Source organism: Phasianus colchicus, chromosome 1 (genome assembly GCF_987193195.1).
Source record: "Phasianus colchicus chromosome 1, bPhaCol1.hap1.1, whole genome shotgun sequence".
Classification (NCBI taxonomy): Eukaryota; Metazoa; Chordata; class Aves; order Galliformes; family Phasianidae; genus Phasianus; species Phasianus colchicus.
In genome coordinates, this window is record NC_143436.1 from 193,675,571 (window position 1) to 193,695,673 (window position 20,103).

Below are 20,103 nucleotides of genomic sequence, written 5' to 3' on the forward strand. Positions count from 1 at the left end.
GAAGCTGAATGGTCACTGGATATACCAAAGAGCCAACAGACAGTGCTCTGGGATTTTGTTTTGCATACTGCCCCCATTCCCTGGGCTTTCTTTGAGTTGAAATATTTTCAGAGCAACCACCAAATATGAGAACTGTGAGTGCATGGATGTCTAATCTGGAGTTTCTCAGCAGTTTTCCAGGGATGCTGAGCTCCATGCTGTCTCCCTCACATTACAAGACATGCTGATTGCCATCCCAGGCTCTCTAACTTGGTGGCTGCTTTGAAAAGCAGCTGCCTCCATTTGCTCAGCTGCTTAAGGAAGTTGGATAATCATAACACACTTTGCAGATTGCATTGAAATCTAACTAAAACCTCTCCGGTTTCATAGTCAATATTACTCAAGTGCAGGGCATGATTTCCTTCATCTCTTTTCTCAGTCCATTTTTTTTTGGACTGTTTAACAAATTTAAAATATTGTTACCACTGTCAAACGTGAATTTAATAAAGAAATATTTTTTCCCCATTTAGACATCATTCATGTTGCTCTTCTCCACATAGCCATTCTATTCTGTGACATGTGTCTACTTCACTATTTCTTCACTTCTCTCTGCTAATGTAATGATGACTTCTCCATCAGTGAACTTACATTGATTTATGTTATAATCTAAAATGATTTATTTTTATGTAATGTAATTAGAATAAGCTCTGATGTTAATATATGAACCACAGGCCATTTTTCTCCAGTTTATTCTTCCCATTTTCATGTTTTCAAACAAAACAGTTACTGAAGCCAAGAATAACCCTGCCAGTTCTCCTCTCATAATCAAAAGGATTGGCAACAAACAGTACTCCGAAGAACTCAGGACACTAATAGTCTGTTTCTCAAGATCAATGTCAGAGATAGCAGTATGATTGGATTACTTCTAGGATCTAAGGCTAATCCAAGATTTTTGTTCCTGTATTTTGGCAGGAAAGCCCAGTAGTTTCTTTCCAGACGACAGTTTTATAGACTCTGGAGAAATTGATGTTGGCAGACGAGCCACACAGAAGATCCCTCCTGGTATCTTTTGGAGATCTCAGGTGTTCATCGACCACCCAGTGCATCTGAAATTCAATGTGTCTTTAGGAAAGGCTGCTCTGGTTGGCATCTATGGCAGAAAAGGCCTTCCACCATCACATACACAGGTAATGGGACCTCATTTCAATCAAGCAACACTTGTCTTAGAATTTATGTTTTTATGGTGTTTTTATTTCATCTGTTTCTCTCAAGGATTTGCTGCATGCTTGCATGATATAAAAATCTGGTCAAATACCCAGAGAAAGATAATCAAGTGACATTTGCAAGGTATTTACATACATTAGCCTGATGTGCAGAGCAGTTGACACCAGGAAAAAGCTGAGGGTATCAGCTGCTTGGTTCTAGCAGCATGAGCTGCTACCCTCTCATCCACGGGAAAGAACCATCTTTTGTCCCTGTATTCTATGCCACGTGCCCCTCTTTCAGCCTCTCTCCTCTCATGATTAGAGCTGCATGACCCCAGTCTCTCACTCTCATGGGAGTAAGATCTCCTTTCCTTGTCCACGCTAAAATGCCTTGAGCCAGCTCTTCACATTATGCATGCTGGCTGTCAGATTATGCTGAGGTTGGCCAGAGCACGGTAACTGGTGTATAACCAAACAGAACCGAGTTTTTGCAGGATGCCACGGGCGTATTTAAGCAGGAATCGAGATACAGATGCTATTCTGTAGGATTTTTAGTCTTTTTAGTAGCTTTTCTTAACACGCTGGGACAGAAAATGTGTCAAGAAATCACTTTCTGGAAAATTCTCTGAAGAACCATCCCCTTAAATAAAGATTTTGTCAATTAGTTTCTCTGGTTTCCGTCTCAGTTTTTAAGCTGCTCTTAACCAGATTGATGAATGCATTAGGACGTGACTATCAGGCAGTGCAAAACACCATATTCCCATTTGCATCAGCAGGTTATCAAAACATTACTAGCTTTATAGTAATTTTGTTAGTAATTGCCATCCATTCTAAACTGAAAGTCCAGCAACCAACACCATTATTAAAGATTTATAGAAATACCCTTTGTTTTCTTTTTGAGCAAAGATTTTTACTGCATCTATTCTGTGTAACATGGTATTTTCTACTTATTAACACACCTGCAACTTATTCATGTCAAAAAGGTGTCATAAATCCATGCTTCCTCTGCCTGCATTTCTGCAGAATTAAAATATTTCAATAGGATCAGCAGGTCATAAATTCAGTGACACAACAGTGCCGTTATTGCCCATTTTTGATCAGTCTCTCTTTAGGGAGAGGTTCAGACATTTAGAAGTTAAATATTCAATATTATTTAAATTAAAAAGTCATGGTCACAACAATAGCAGTTGTAGAGTGGAACTCTATATTAGCTTTGATTTTCCTTGGTTATAATGATTATTAATATCTACTGTCGAACAGGACTTGCTACATGAATGGTTTCAATTGTTTAAATAGCAATTGTGAAATGTAACACCTAAATCTCAACTAAAGAGTACTGAACTTAAAGCAAAACTGCCTAAATTTAGCAGGACTCTCCACCCAACCGTATTTGAAGTGATTAAGAAGCCCACACCAACTTCACCATCTCCGCATTTTGTTCTTTAATTTCATTTTGGTTGAGATCTTGGGAATGATTTGTCAGTGTTGGGACCTTTCCCATTTGAAACAGTGCAGCTGTGTATCAGTTGAATCCTCAGCTGAAAATGAGACATAAAATGTGGGATGTAGCACGTGTTGGTCATACTACATGCTGGGGGAGGCAGTGCATTTCTACAAAGACCTTGTAATGCTGTTTTTGAATAGGCACAAATCAAGTGCTGCCAAGTATACAAATACTACTACTACTAATAATTGGCATCTGGACCAAAGCATCATCAAAAATTACCAAATAGGCTTTTTTATTCCAAGTCATGGTACAGTATTAGAAACAGGTCCCCAGACCCTGAAGAAATAACTTAAGGAAACTGCAGATATTAAAACAATATTGATATATCAGTAGTTAATATTTAACTTGGTTTTGAAATGGTCCTTTTTCCTAAATTTATTATTTAAAAAAATCTGCTGTGATTAAAATGTTGTTCTCCTTCTGTACATTTTTATATGAAGTTTAAATCTTAGCATTTAATCTCACTATAACTTGCCTTAGGAGTTATTAAACAGCTAACTTGTTTTCTGTATTGAAACTGTATACTGGTCTTTCATAGTTAATACATATTACACAAATCTCATCTTTTCTTTTGCATAATCCAGAGTATCTGCTGCACCCCATAAAACTAACCAGTCAGTTTTAGGTTTCCAAATTTTATCAGGAATTTCATAAACAGGACTTCAGCAATATGTGTGCTTAAAGCACTGATAATCTCCTCTTTGGAAGAATGTAATAAAGGGTTGGCAGTAGTAAAATTTGAACTGGCAATCTCAGCTTTTCTTCCAAACTAGATAAGTAGATATTTCTTCTGTTTAAATAATCCGTCTTCCATCTTCTATAATATGCACCTCTACATGACCCATTCTTTTTTAGGGCCTTTGAGTTGTTGCCTTTGCACATATTTCTGAATTTGGCAAAATATTTCAAGTCTTTTTTTTTTTTTTTTTCATGCTAAAACACGAAACTTTTCCAGATTTTTAGGCTGCATATAAGGAAAAAGTGTTTTACAGTAAGGATGGTGAGGCACTGGCACAGATTGCACAGAGACGTGGTGGTGCCCATCCCTGAGGACACCCAAGGTCAGGCTGGATGGGCTCTGAGCACTGATGGAGCTGTGGGTGCCCCTGTTCAGTGCAGGGGAGCTGGACCAGATGGACTTTAAAGGTCCCTTCCAACTCAAATGATTCTGTGTTTGCATGATTTTCTTTGGCAAACTGTCTGTCTGTGACCATCCATCTTCTCATGGTGGTTGCCAGCAACCACGGACACTTACAAGTAGGAAGAAAATGCAAGCTCCATATTTTTATAGTGTTAAAAACAGAGCTTGTAGAAGGCAAAAATTTAGGCATTTTTTCTAATTCTCTCAACAAATGGTAATAAAAGTTAAACAATTTTCTTGTGGTCTATTAAATTTAATTTTCCCAAATCAAATCGGTTTTTAAACTCTTTTCAACCCAGGCCAATTTTTAAATAGTACATTTTAGGGATTGGCCATCATATTTTGTAGGATACATTTTTTTATTTATACAATTTGAATTGATTAAAATGGCACTTTATCTACAATTTTCTTGCTTTCAATAACTCCAGTTGTGTATTAAAAAATTCTGAATTTATTAAAACATAATAAAGCATAATCCACTTGTGATTTGTAATATTTACAGCCAGTAATGTAGTAACTTTGCAAAGTCATCAACATCCAAAGCACCATCTAAGAATATGTATAGAATTAAATTTACTTTTAGCAGGGAGCCCCAGGTAAGCATAACCTAGGTTGGGCTGTAACAACAGCAACTTACTGCAGCTGGATGCCTGCAATTTGTTTTCATCTCAAGCAAGAAATAAATGCCTTAGGGCACAATATACTGGATGTTACTTGGCTTTCAACTTCAGGATGAGGCAAACTGCACTCTAGAAGCGTCTCAAATTTCTTTGACTGCTGAATTAGTTCTAGAAAACTAATTCCAACTTCCATGGAGATACCAACGCTTTGAGATGAACGTTACCTGTTATATCTGCAGTTACCTGTTCATTTAGTGTGCTTTTAGAAATCTGATCCATTTCCTAACAGCTCTTGTTTCTGACAAAGCCTACTTCATGGACTGCCAAAATGAATGCCCTTCACTTGCTTTCTCAAAAGATACTGCAGCATGGAATGATCCATGTGCTGAAATAAAGAAAACATAAATTAAAGTGAGGTCTTGTTTATTTCAAGGAAATAAGTAATTAAAATGCAGTAATGAGAAATACCCTCTTGACAAATTCTGTCTTTTGATCTTCAAGATAGGTCATATGTAGCTTTTGCCTCAAGAAAGTGATGGAAATAACTTAGTGATAACTGCAGAAGAGAGAAGACCTCAACAAGTCTTCAAGACTTTGAAGACCATATCAGACAACCTAATAATACGCCACATGTTTAAAGTCAACAGGGATAAGGAGCTTAAATGTTGTTGATGGGTTCAGCCAAAGCATGCAGACATTTAGTACAGCAATATTTACTGGTCCAAAAACAGGTGGTGTTTTTGTTTTCCTTGCACCTGCCAAAAACTACAAGTTTATCTGATTGAGCAATTGAGAGAGGTGAAGGCAAGGAGAGCTGAGGAACAGAAAAGCGAGGCTGTGCCCTGACTGCTGAGTTCTGCTCACAAAATGCTCTGTTCATCTACCACAAGAGAAGACTCAGATTAGATAATGCTCACTTAATAACTGTGATGTCTGCTAGGATTGTACCCGACTTGTCCCATTAATATATCATCAGACAAAATACAATTATTGCAGAAAGTCAGTGCAGTGTTACTTAAATGGGGAACAAAAGGTAGTTATAATCCTAATAGCGAAATGGAAGTGATTGTTCACCTGAAGTTACCTTGGGGAAAAAAAAAAGTTCTTTTAAGGAAAATTTCTGAAAGCTATCCAGCAAATGGGACTATTTTTTACATTACTTCATCTGTTTTTCATCTTTTATGATCTTTTAACCACCTTGGATATTGATTTAAGGAAAAAAGCATCGCTTACTAAGAAAAATACTTCTGCAAAATGTATGTCACAATTTACTTACAAAATCTTTCTTTGACTTACACTCATATTTTTCTTGATAACCAAAAGCAGCTCTGGCAAACTATCCATTTAGGCTAGGCAATTTATTTCTGTCTTATTAACCAAGACACAAAGAAAATCATAGAATCATAGGATGATTACGGTTGGAAGGGACATTGAAGGTCATCTAGTTCCAGCCCCCCTGCTAGAGGCAGGGACACCTCCCTGTAGACCACGTTGCTCACAGCCCCATCCAACCTGGCCTTGAATGCCTGCACAGTGGGGCATCCACAACCTCTCTGGGCAGCCTGTACCAGTGTCTCACCACCCTCACAATAAAGAATGTCTTCCTCATATCTAGTCTAAATCTACCCTCTTTCAGTTTAAAGCCATTTCCCCTCATCCTACATTTCCCTCATCCTAAATGCCCTTATAACAGATAAGCTTCTGAGTAGTTTCTCATCATACGTACTGTGCAGTTTGGCTACATCCCCCAGACCTCAGTTTTAGAATCGCAGAAAAGAATCATAGAATCATTAAGGTTGGAAAAGACCTCTAAGATCATCAAGTCCAGCCCCTCCCATCCCACCATGTCTACTGACCACATCCCTCAGTGCCAATCTGCATGATTCTTGAACACCTCCAGGGGCGGTGACTTCACCACTTCCCTGGGCATCCTGTGCCAGTGCATTACTGTTCTTTCCCTCCCTATGTCTCTACAGAAGGAGCGTGTCACAGAATGGCCAGGGTTGGAAGGGACCTCAAGGATCATGAATTTCCAGCCCCTAATCATGAATCTCCAACCCTCCATGTCAGTAGGGTCATTGTGCCCCAAATCTCATTCTAAATAAAGGTTGTTTCTTGTTGTGCCTAATTACTGGAAATTGCATTCCTATCCTCACTCTTTATGTATTACATACTAGGGACATGGTTTAGTGGGCAAATACTTGTAGAGGGACAGTTGGACTGGGTGATCTTGGAAGTCTTTTCCAGCCTTGGTGATTCTATGATTCTGTGATTCTATGTTTCTGTTTCCAAAAGACTTACTTGCAGGTAATCTAGAAACATTACTGGCTTGAATAGACACTAACAGAGAAAAAACTGCTTATGATATGTCTGAATATGTACATTTTTAATATTTAATGGAAAATATATCTGTCTTTTTCCTGAAACAGCTTGAGGAAGCCTGCAGTGCACACAGACATCTCTCTTTCTTGTATTTCAGTTTGACTTTGTCGAGCTCCTCGATGGAAGACGCCTTCTGAGCCAGGAGGCAAGAGGCTTGGAAGGACCTCAGCGGCAACACAGAACCTTTGTGCCCTTGTCCAGCCACGAGACAGGGTTTATCCAGTACTTGGATTCAGGCATATGGCATTTGGCCTTCTACAATGATGGCAAGGAGTCGGAGGTGGTTTCTTTCCTTACCACTGCCATTGGTAAGCGTTTCCTGTTTTACTCCCAAACCGTCTGCCTTCAGGCCAGGTGTTAATGCACATACTCAAATTGCATGGTAGCTTTGTGTGGTTTTGGACTGAATGTTTGTAGAGGATGTATTTAGCAACTGGCTGAGTGCTGTTAGGCCCTAAATAGCATGTAAGTATTTTGTATGCCTTTTTAATAACTATATCCGGAACGAGATTCCACCCGGTGCCAGAGTTGGATTACAAGCTTGAAATTTCCTGCTTCACTTTTCCTTTGATCTTATTTTTTTATTTAGCTTTTTTTTTTTTTTTAATTTATTCTTCCTGGAGCAGAGGTAGAGGGATGATTGAAGAGCACAGAGTGGCACCGTGCAGCAGTTTTGCTGACAGCCCTGCCTTTAAGCACTGCAGTAGGAGCTCAGGCAGAGCACTGAGGTTAAAACCAGTAAAGAGCACTGCACAACACCAGGAATTTCTATTTCTCCTTGCTAACAGAAAGAATCTCAGATTTCTTAAGAAGTACAGATTAACAGTTTTCTGGGCTGCTCTGGCAATAAGTCCCCTGATGAGCTGTTGTCCATTGCAGGAAGGATGCTGCCTGCAGGCTGCTTGTGTGCTTGTGCACACCACGTGTTCTTACTTCACTCCATAAGCAGCAGAACCTGTTTCTGACTCAGTAGTATTTAATTTTAAATCTGACTCGCTCGCTGAACCTTTTCATATCCCCAAATTCGTTTGGTTGTAATTTAAAGATTGCTCCATAAAACTCGCGCTCAGCTTTCTTCCAGCCACAGTGATTGTTTAATGGATTTTTTTTTCTTTGCTAAAAAAAGCAGACTCAGTCCAAAGCTGTCATTAATCCCTCTCCCCAAAGAAGTATTGGTGTTGAGTCTCAGCTGTCTGCAATAGTTGCCTAAGAGCTACGGGCTGTAATTTGTCTTGGCAGGTTAATTAAAAGTTTAGGTCTTATTAAAGCCATCATTAAGATCCCAATATTCACTTTAAAGTTTACCTAATGCAAAAGTGGAAGCACTGCTGTGTTAAATTTAAAAGCTGGAACTTCACAAGTTTTATACTGTTCACAGTTAAGCAACACCAGAAACAGTAACACATTAGTTTATGAAACTGAAGAGTGCTCTGTAGAGTACAGATTTACTTTCACTTATAATTATGGAATCATTAAGATTGGCAAAGACCTCTAAGATTCCCAAGTCCGACCCCAACCAATCCCCACCATGCCCACTGACTGTGTCCCTTAGTGCCACATCTCCACAGTTCTTGAACACCTCCAGGGATGGAGACACATCACTTCCCCTTAGCAGATTTACTTTGCTGCATCATGCTGGGAACTGAGCCCTATATTCTCCACCTCTGCCTGGAGCAGAGTCCAGATATCCTTCTGAGCATGGCTTTTTTTTCCTGCTGTAAGAATTTCTCTACTTTGAAATTCCCCAGCTCAGGAAATCAGTAAGGCTTTCACAGAAGAAAACATTTTTAAAGCACAGCCACTACATGTTTGTTTTCAAAGCGATGCAAAATGAGCTTCCAGCCAGACTTCTCTCCCTGCCTCATTGCACTAACGTAGGGGAAAAAAAGGCAAAACATCCTTAACCTGTCTTTGAGCAGTGGGGGAGCAGTGTGGGTGAAAAGCATGTCAGATTGTCTTTAAGGCAATATTGTTTTGTTTACCTTTGTGACCATGTGATAAGCAGAACAGTCCATGATAGATTCCCTGTTGCCCTTGAATCATTCTATCTTTTGGCACAAGGGAGTTGTTTGGGTTTTTTTGCTGTACAGTAAAAGAGAGCCCTGTCCCATACAAGGGAATCGCTTGGTAACTGTACAGCAATACAAAGCTGTTGTGTACAGGAAAAGCTGCTTACACGAAAACCCACTCATTTTGAAATAAGTAAAAAAATTAGATGAAGAAGGGCCTTCTTGAGTAGAATTTGTCCAGATTTGTTCAGCATTTATAGAAATATGATAAAAATTGTAGAGTCACAGAATGTCTTGCTTTGGAAGGGACCTTAAAGCCATCCACTTCCAATCCCTGCCATGGGCTGGCTGTCCCCACCAGCTCAGGATGCCCAGGGCTCCATCCATCCTGGCCTTGGACACCTCCAGGGATGGGGCACCTACTGCAGCAGTGCCAAGGCCTCACTGCCCTCTGAGCAAAGAATTTCTTTCTAACATCTAACCTAAATTATCCTAATTATTATCCTAAATTATCCTAAATTATTATCCTATGTGATCGTAATTAACCTAATATCCTTAGCAGGTTAGTACCTTTCTCCTTAACCTAGATTTCAGCAGCTTGCTTAAAAAAAGTCAGGGCAGGTGTTGTGTGAAAATGCATTGTATAGCTTCAGAGTGTTTCCAGTGTATTCATGAGGTCTGCCAAGACAAAGCTGCTGTGTTTTAAGTCTGTCCATACTGGTGTATAGTAGTATACGATTTTTGCTGGTGCCAAGGTAAAGAGGATACAACAACCTGACACCGTGTTTATGAACCAGGGTGTAAAGTGGGAGTGCCAAACAAATATATCAAGGCACACCTGATGGGAACCCTTCAATCTGTGTGGCATGAGCAGAGCTGTGTTGGCTGTCAGAGGCAAGTGGCCATTTTGTTTGATTTCTGTGGCAGGAGCACATAGAAAAATCTCCCATTATTATTGTGCAGCTCTAGCGCTTGCAGCGTGAGTGTGTTTGAAAGGTATGGCTGGGATGCAGGAAGAAGAAGGACCTGGTGATGTGAGAAGAAGACCAGCAGCCTGGAAATCGTGGGCTCTGATTGATGTTCTAATTGTGACCCAACCTAAGTTCACGCTTCAGCTTCATGCCGTGAGGAGTGACATTTCCCCAGAGATGCTGCGAGGGTGATGGAACTGCTGGGAAAATGCATTAAGCATTAATTAATAATCATGAATAATAGGAGAAAGCACAGAATTGATAATGGGAATCAGAATGATAAGTGCATAAAGCCAGACTGTACAGTCATTCCTGCACTGCGAGCAAGGACTCGCCTGAGTCAAGGACAGCAGCTTTCACTTCAGCAATGTGATGTTGAATAGAAAGGATGCTGATTTTCCAAGTTTATCTGCTCTGTTCTAACAGACCGAACCCTTCAGAGCCAGTGAAATCACTGCGGGCTCTGCTTGATGATATCAATTACTGTGCAGTGCTGGTCTGGAATGATTGGGTCTTCCATTATCCTACTGAAAACCAGAGAAAAATGGAGAAAAGCATGTGTATTCCCAGTTTGATAGCACATTTAATTTCATAAATGGTGAGGCTGTCCATCATACCGATTTGGAATCTGATATAGCTATAACTAAATTCACTCAGGAACATTAGCTCTGATTTTAAGGGCAAAAGATGACAGTTGAGCCCGTTTTCTAAAAGGATGCGGAACCATCATTGCTATAGAGTTATGTGATGTCAAAATGTGTGCCTGTTACATGCCATTGCTTGTGAATCTGGGGAGAATGCAATATATAATGCCTGTCACAGTTTGTTCTTCTACACAGCACAGGCAATTCAGGTGGAGGGAAATAAGATTATTCTAGAAAAGTTTTCAGCTTTTAATAACATATTTATATCCCATTCCTCCAAATTACAATGCAAGGCTTTATAAAGGAATGGACAGAATCACAGAATCACAGAATGGCCTGGGTTGGAAGGGACCTCAAGGATCATCAAGTATCATCATGGACAGTCCAAATCTCTCAATAATAAATTAACTCTTTTTGTAAATGATATTGGAGGCACTTTCTGAAATTCCTAATACAAAAAGTTATCTGCAAAGCACTTTGTGGATTCACTCCCTGATAGTGGTGATTTATTCCCAGCTATCTGGTGCAAGTGGAGCAAAATAGTGGGCTGAGGAATCAGCTGGAATCAGCACATCTGAGACAGAGATTTGGCCGAAATCTGCTCAGGGGGGTAAGAAATGTCTGAGAGGCTGCAAACATCTATAGAGCTGGAGAGAAAAGGTCTTCCAGCAGCTGTTACCGCTGAGCTCAGGTTTGTCTGCATGCAGCCACAGAGAAATCAAAAGGAGAACCAGCATCAGCTGTCTGAGAAGTGAGCGTCTGTTTGCCATCGTGTCACCCAACGAGCAGCAGGAACACATGTACAGCACCCGTGGTAGGATGCAAGGTTTTGTCTTGCTTTTATCTTCTGCAGGAGACAGTGCTTAAGTTTAGGATAAGCCCTGTTCTTCCTCCCGCCCTCTCCACTATCCGTAAGAAAGCTGCTGTAAGTACTTTCCTCCATCAAAGCACAAGCAAGTTGGCAGTGTTATTTATAAGGGGCTGCCAGCACATACAGTGCTTTACAATATGCATCAAAGGGCAAACTCCCTTCCTGCAATAGCCTAAAATATCACAGCCCTCATACAGCTCACACACATGAAGGATACCTGTGGGTTCACAGCAGGACCGAGCTTAGGGAGGAGAGAAGGAATTACAGGGCACAGACAAGCTTGGCACTGGATCCTCTCCTGAGAGGATGGGGTTGTGTGAGAGGGGACCTGAACAGCTCTGAAAGTGCCCCATTCAGGTTTGTTTCCCTTACAATCACTGCCCATGTGTATGCTGACTTAAATTCTGTCAGCTCCCGGTTCAGTGGATTCCCAGGCATTATCCACCGAAGTCTCAAAGCCATTCACTTTATTTACACTTGCTTCACTAACATCTGGGAAAATCTAAATTGATCTCATGTAAATACTGAGGAGAATGTGCAGGCATGGGGTGTGATCCTCTATCCTCTGCGTTGTATGCTTTCCCTTAGCTAGTTCCTTTGTTACTTTACTTAACCCCCTCATGTACAGTTAGGTCTTCAGGAAGAATGGATGTCATGTCCCAGACACCCTCTTCTGAACATGTCCTGTGACCGTGTCCATCAAAGGAGTTGGCACATGCTGAAAATTGAGCAAGTAGTTGGCCAAATCAGGACTCTTTACCTGTTAATGGAGCTCCAGCTGCTCTGTGGAGGTGCTTGGTTACCAGTGGTGTTGTTCTCACATACTTTGTGAATATGGTCATTGCATCCCATGCACACAGTGCCTTGTGGTAGTCCTCTACAGTCAATTAATAGTTTGTGCCTTCCCCAAATTAAAACTCTTTCCTTCTGCTTGCTTTGCACTGAAAAAAAAAAAAAAAAAAAAAAAAATAGTGACATATGAGAGCCTTGGCAGGGAGGAAAATCACAACTTCATTTTTGATGTTATTGATCTCTCTCCTGCAACATAACAGCAGAGCTTTGCATGCTCTGCAAATAGCTTTTTGCCTTCAGCTCTCTGTGTCCCATTACAAGCCCTTGCTTGACAGATGCTCCATGAGATGGTCAATGCCTTTTTTGATGACTGTTGTTGCCAGCATCCTTGTTTGATGCTTTCTTTCCTGCTCTTCGGCTTCAGTTAGCTTTTAATAGAATCATAGAGTCATTTGAGTTGGAAGGGACCTTTAAAGCCATCTAGTCTGACTCCCCTGCAATGAACAGAGACACCTACAGCTTGATTAGGTGCTGAAGCCCTGTCCCACCTGACTTTAAATGTCTCCAGGAAGAGGGTATCCACCTCTGTGCATCCTGTTCCAGTGCCTCATCACTCTTATTGTAGAAAACTTTTTCCTTACATCCACTCTAAATCTCCCCACTTTTAGTTTGAAGCCATTTCCCTTTGTTCTGTCACAACAGACCCAGCTCAAGAGTTTGTCCCTTTCTTTCTTAGCCCTCGTTTAAAAACTTTTGCTAAGCTTCTCTGAACTTGGTAAAGTTTGTAGGTCTCAGCATAGAAAGCATGGGCTCAGTTCAGGTAGGAGGCAATAAGGGCATTTATGAATCCCTGCTAGGCTGTGACTCTCCTTATTTTTTTTCTTTGTGAGTTCAGTCTCATGAATGGTAGCCCTGTTTGATTGAAAGTTTACATTTGGACGGAGGTTGGATTTGATGATCCTTGTGGATCCTTTCCAATTTGGGGTATTCTACAATTCTATGATTCCATGGTTTATCCATAGATAGACTCAAACCATTTGCTCAGGGAAGTTGTGGAGTCACCATCCCTGGAGCTGATCAAGAACTGTGGAGATCTGGCACTGATGGACACAGTTAGTGGGCATGGTGGTGATGGGTTGATCATTGGACTAAATGATCTTAGTAGTCTTTTCCAACTTCAGTGATTCTATGATTCTATGGCCAGTCTTCCATTTGGCCACAGGACAAGGTCTTTGGTGAGAGGGGAGTTGGCCCATGCAGAAGAATGGCAAGAAGACAGCAGGCTGCCAACTCCATCAGAGTCAAACTCAGACCAGCCTGGTAGATAGGGCATTGCCTTGGGAGATGGAAGTGAGTGAACTCTGAGCTTTGTAGGAGTTCCCCTCTCCAAACAAGTGAAGTAATGTGATTGGAGACGTTACTTTTTCATCCAGGCGTATGTGTAAAACTAATCTTTATAGAGCTTAATAAAAAATACCTTTTAGCCTGAGCATGGATCTGGAAATGGCAGGAGAGCTGTGAGGTGGGGAAGCCTTTCACATTAGTTTATAATCCCCATGGTCAGAGGTTTTTGTTTGCTATTCTCAGTAAAACAGTGGTGATGGTTTTAGTTGATAGTGACACAGCCCTTAAAATTTCAGCAGCTGATAACTTTATTAGTGTGCCTTAAGTCTTTTCTATCCCAAAAAATTGATAACAGTCTCATTTCCCACTGAAGGGAGCCCAGAGCAGGAATGTGTCCCAGTGCTGGGTTTTATTGCCCTGCAGAAGAGTCACAGCTATTCCAAGAAACCTGGAGTCAGACTATTCATTTCAAATCTAGATGTTATTTGTGGTGACCTTTTCCTCTCTGCAAGTGTCTAAAACAATTCTTACATAATTATCCTGCTTCCCAAGCCTTAATGGCAGGCCAAATTATTATTTCAGGATTCTTCTGTTCAAGACTTTAGGCATCTCTAATAAAAGAGAAATTAGGGACACATCTCAAAGATAATTAAATAATAAGAAGCCTGTAAAGGTCAGATACTTGGCTGTGAAATCTTCCACCACTGCTCTTTCCTAATACAGCATATTTCTTCATTGATACCCTGCAAGAAAAAGCCAGCAGCATAAATCTTTAGTGCGTGAAGCAGTTAAAATTAAAGCAGGGATGGAATCATTCATTTAACATTACACTGCAGCTTTTGCTTGTTGTTTTGTTCTGGCTTAGTTTGCATAGGTATGTTCCTCTTTCAATTGGGCTAAATGACTACAAGTGATAATTTTGGATGGGAAAAAAGGAGAGACAAACAGACACATAGATGGACTGGATGATCTTGGAGGTCTTTTCCAACCTTGGTGATTTGATAATTCTATGATTTATATTGTTGTACAGCAGACATGGAGCCATGTTTGTAAAAATTGTTTGGGTGCCAGTAAGCATTCACTTCAGTAGAAGTTAAGTGCCTGGATGTCTCCAGTGATCTGGTTTTATCTGGCTTTGATTGTGCTTCAATTTAATAGGAAAAAAAAAAAAAAAAAAAAAAAAAAGCAGAAATAGATTGGTCATTTTGAAAAGCTTTTCCTACACGTGTATTTAGATGGGCGGTGGTAGCCTTGCACTTGCTGTTTGCAGGGTGCTGTTTGCAGCAGCAAGTTCTCTTGATCCAACAGAGCTTGTACAAAAGGTTTATTGATTGGGGTAATTACTTCAGTTTTAGGGTCAGGGAATGGTTTATTTAATAGTGAAGTTAAAGCCTTTTCCTTTCTTTCTGTTATTTCTGTCCCTTTTTTTGGTTCACTTTTTCAGAACAGCAGAATTCTGCCTTAATGACACGCCATACACTGGTACCAGAGGGTTTCTGGAGAAATGTGTAAAGCGGTGCATATGGTTTTTGTTTTTACACTTTTGTATATAGCTCTTTCCATGCATCCCAGACTGCAGGCTAACGCAAGCAGAGCTTGTTTTATCCCTGCCTTATATTCCTGAGCTGCTGGGGCAGCTCTGTGCAGACTTTTCTTTCCATGAATGCTCCCCTGCTAAAGCACAGTAATAAGTTGTGGGAGTTACACGTCCACTTTTGGCAAACAAAGCGAGAACCCCTTCTGTGCTCCAACAGCCTATTTTAAGACTTCGTTTTCCAAAGGCTGTATTTAACTGTATTTACGTGCGCACGTTTAATTGACCACATGAGAGAACAGCAGCCAACAAGCTCGGCACCTCAGGAGTCACCAATCTCCCTTTCCACACAGAGGCCAGGGGGTACGCGGACATGGTCTGTGCAGTAACTCCTGGCATATGTTGACTTTTAAAATGATAACAGCTGTTCTGTGTATTAGATGTGTGGCTGCTTTCTTTATCTAAGTGCTACAACAGTCTCGGAAAGAGAGTTAAATAAATTAGGTTAAACTGATTTCTGGCTCAGAGGATTGCTGGGGGCTCTGTGAGGGAGTATGCCTCGACCAGGTTTGTGCAGCAAGTCAGCTACAGGCAGGAGCAGAGCTGTGCACTCTGCTTTTTCTCTGGCAGATATCTGAGCTTGTGATGGCCACAGGAAATCAAGGGCATCTCTGTGTGGTCAGTACTGGGACTGACCCTGCTTATTATCTTTATTGATGATCTGAATATAGTGATTGAGTGTACCCTCAGTTAATATGCAGTTAATAAGCTGGGAGGAACTGTTTACCTGTCTGAGGCTAGCAAGGCCCTACAGAGGGACCTTCACAGGCTGGATTGCTGGGCTGAGGACAATGGGATGAGCTTCAACAACAGTAAGTGCAATGGAGCTGTGAGGGGTCTGGAGCACAGGTCTCATAGGGAATGGCTGAAGGAACTGGGATTATTTAGTCAGGAGAAGAGGCTCAGAGGAGACCTTATCACTCTCTACAACTTTCTGAAAGGAGGTTGTGATGAAGCGGGGATTGGCCTCTATCCCAAGTAGCAGTGATAGGACGATGAGGTAACGACTTTAAATTGTGTCAGAGGAGGTTCAGGTTGGATGTTAGGAAAAAATTCTTCTCAGAAAGAATGGTAATGCAGTGGCACAGGCTGCCCAGGGAGGTGGTGGAGTCAGTGTCCTTGAAGGTGTTCAGGAACTGAGGAGATGTGCAGTCACTGGGCATGGTGGAGGTGGGTTGATGGTTGGACTAGATGAGCTTTGTGGTCTTTCCCAACCTTAATGATTCTATGATTCTTCGTTATGGAATTGATGTGACAAAAGGCCTAGGAGACACTCAACCCCTTCTGTAGCACTGGGCATCACACTTGAAGGCGTGCCTATAGCACCTGTCTGCAGCATGCCTGAATCTTGCATCTCAGCCATTCAACCTAGTGCATCCCCGTTTTTCAGGATGGATGCATTTGCTAAAGACTTCGTACGAAATGAAGCTTAGTCTTCAGTACACTCAAAATATTAATATTGCCAGGGTTTTGGGGCATCTGTTCCAACCAAATGTTTCCATGTTTGAGGTCCTTTTTGTGTGTATGCAAGACTGGTTTGCAGTCTTTTCCCTACAGTACACCAACACAACATCATTTAAAATTAAACTCAAGGCCAGCTTTAGCCTTGCCCCAAGCCTCAATAGCAGTAATTCTAATGTACTGAATGCAAAGTAACTTCCAGCTTGCTAGTGCAGCTCCAGAAGTTGAACCCTGAAGGCTGAATAATTGTTGTTTCCTGTATTCATTTGTAACAATTTATGAGAGTAGGAAGGAACAAAAAAAAAAATAAAAATTCCTTGCATTCCCTTGGGCAAATTGGGGATATGAGAGTTTCACTTACTGGAGCGAAATTCAGGTTTAAAAATATTCCAGCTGCAAAGAAGAAAAGCAAGGAAGAAAAGGAACTTTCACAAGGTTGTTTCTAGATCTCTACAGCCTTGTCGTATGTAGTAGGCACTGAAGTTACCATTCTTTTAAGGTGCATCTTAGAAGGAGGAAGATGACAGCTTGAGTCCAACGGCTAGTTTCTTTAAAATCATCCATTGACATTTTTCCCCAACTAACTTCTAACCTGTGACACATTTCAGATGACTTAAAGAGAAAGGGTTTTTTAAGATAGTCAATAGGCAATTCTGTAAGAACTTTATTTCATTGCTCCTTTCATGCTTTTAGCATTGCTCACATTCTCAGGAAAGAAAACAGTGATCTCTCTATATCACTACGAACTGCAGAAATACATTAGCAGGCTTTTTTAAAAGGTGCCTTTATTCTGATCCCGGTGAAGTCAAAGGAGATTTTACCATTAACTTAAGTGGTAGTATACATAGAGCGATGCCCAAGTGCTTTTGAAATCCCATTACACCTTATGCTTTCAACCATCTGATAGCTTTAAATTGTAAGGCATTCTGTACTGGAAAGATTTCTTAAAAAGGAAGCAGTAAGAGAATGGAATGAACCAGTGAGATAAAGTTCTCTCTCCAAGGGGAAACCAAATTCAGACCAAATGTGGTACAGGCTTCTGAAGCGAGCAGGCTTGTTCTGCTCATTATTTACTCCCCACACTATTCCCACTTGGTCCCACTTTCTGCAGAACAGAAGTTCAAAAATAGTCCACGCAAGTCTGTTATTGTAGTACTTGCAGCTGGGTTTGGAGTTGAATGTGCTTGAAATAGTGTGAGAAGGACTGATGTTATTGTGGCGAGGCCATTGGAGTACCTGGATGGATGTCTCAAGCCAGGCCATAGAAACAGAAGTACAGACATCTCAAGGGAAATTGTACTCACATGATGTACTGTCAAATTTGGCAGAGTCAGCAGATCTTGATGGTTTCAGTAAACGACTCAAAGTGATGCTGAATGCCAGACTTTTAGTGCTTCACCATCACCTTTTAAAACAACCCAGACTCCAGAGGCACTGCTGATGTGGTTTACACTGTGCTCTGATGGAGATGTATGGTATCTGCTGTTGGAAGTGGCTTTTTTTTTTTTTTTTTCAAGTGATAGAGGGAAAATAACGTGCTATTGGATACTGTGATTATTGTACTTCACTCTGACTTTCCAGAGACTGGATTGACTTTAGGAGCTGTGTAAAAGGACTGCCTGTTTGTTGCCTTTCTCCTGATTTAGCATCCTGATACCTCCATGTGAAGGTTAGAGTTGGGATATGAGAGCAAAACAGGGTTATCTGCATGGATCTTTAATTAAAACAGACCTCCCAGCCTTCAGGAAAAGAAAAAAGTAGTCAAAACCTGGCACAACATCAAGTGACATTAGCAGTATCAGCATTGCACTGGGCGCCCTACAGAAGAGGAAACTGTGAAAGAGCACTCAAAAATAATGAGTGAGTTTCCATGATGCTGTCAAGACTATCACATCCCTGGCTGCCAGGTGTGGATTACTTGAGCTAGAAATATAAAAGCCCTATAAAACACAAATGAAGCAAAAAAATCAAAATCTCAGCAGGTGAGGATGCGCCATAAGAAGGAATCAGTCCTTGCACATTTCTGCTCAGAAAGGAAGAGGTGCATCAAGAGCACACTGGACCCAGCATTTTCACATTTCCTTTGTTTTGAGAGCCTTATTTTTTTATTCTTCTTCTTTTTTTTTTTTTATTTGGCTCAAAATGTCAAGGCTGATGTTTCAGATATCTGAAGCGTGTTTTATCGCCTCTCACCTCCATGTCTCTCTTGGCATTGTTATCACGATTACAAGAGCAGGTGACAGTTCTCTGGGCTTAGAATCCTACCTACCCTGCAGTGAAATCCAATCGAGTAGCATCATTTCTTTGAAAAATAAACAAGGCTCCAAGCTCTGCAACTGGGAAGTAAATTAAATGCTAGCTTGTGTTCACAGAGCTTCAGAATCTTCTTTGTCTTTAATGTTATACTGCCTGACTCCCTATTCAAATTACTGCTAATACAGTCAGGGCAGTGACAGGGGGCATTTTTGTGAAGGAGAGACATTATTGCAATGAGCTTGCAGGTGACAATTTTATCCTGGAGAAGCATTGGGTCTAAGAAAAATAGCGTGTCTTGCTAAAGCTGAGCGGGTGCAGCAGCACAGAGTAAGGTGAAGTGATGCAGAGTTCTTCTCCCTCCCATGAGATGTAATTCATTGCAGTGTGAGAGGGATGCTGTGCTCTCATCGTGGGCCCTTTGCACTGCTGAGGCTCACACAGGGGATTTCAAGGTTAGATAGGAGCCGAGGGGTCTAATTACCTGCTGCCCTGCTCCACCTGCATTGCAACGCATCTTCCTTAGCTGGGGGAACATGACAAGACAAAGAAAAGGGCAATGGACAGTCAGGAATTATTTCCTTCTATATATATTTGTTTGATACAGTCAGCAATTCTCTAAATATTTATCCAGAAGTAGTTTTTTTAATTATTCTTATTTACTTACTTCTTTTAAATTAATGCATCTGCGTAAGGGTTGAAGGTTATAAGGAAAGGCTTTTATTTTGTAGATGTGGCAACTTCCTTCAGGCCCTGCAGCTTCATTTATTTTGTCACCAAAAGATTTGGAGGCAATTTCTCATGCAGAGGTAGAGTAGACTACTCAGAGAAGAGGCCAAAAGCCTGAATAATGCATAAATAAATTAAAAACAACGACAACAAAATCTTTCTCTTTTGTTTACATCTCACTTTTCATATTTTGCATTCTCATCAACAAAACAAGTTTCTTATTCTTTGGACCTCTGTTCCAGAGACTGCTAGTAACACTGATTCACTGAAGTACAATTTCTCTACTGTAGTGCTATTCCTCCATGTTCTTGCCACCAAATGGTGCAAGTCCCAGATCAGCTTCTTCAGGCTATCAAAGGAAGCTGTTGTGTTCAAATTCATACAACCACACTGAATGGCATTTAATCAGTTCTTAGAAAGCTGTCCTGGTGCTTATTAACTCCTAGGAAAGCTACAGTCTTCAATTGCCAGCCAGATAACTATTTTTTCTTTCCAATAGATAGTTGCCTCTAAATGCCTAGGGAATGATGATGCTTGGTGGCAAATGTAGGCTATAAAATATTTAGCTTTAACACACAATTGTGTTACTGCAACCTCTAAT

At 40.8% G+C, this 20,103-nt stretch overlaps 1 protein-coding gene across 3 annotated transcripts in view; it reads left to right on the forward strand.

Moving 5' to 3' along the window:
- The window catches only part of TENM4 (teneurin transmembrane protein 4), a 750,922-nt gene that overhangs the window by 570,342 nt on the left and 160,477 nt on the right, over positions 1-20,103 (forward strand). For all 3 annotated transcript variants that reach the window (XM_090134119.1, XM_090134120.1, XM_031595483.2), the window contains 2 exons: positions 952-1,166; positions 6,932-7,142. In XM_090134119.1, coding sequence (XP_089990245.1) covers positions 952-1,166; positions 6,932-7,142 — 426 coding nt within the window. The remainder of the gene's footprint in view (positions 1-951; positions 1,167-6,931; positions 7,143-20,103) is intronic.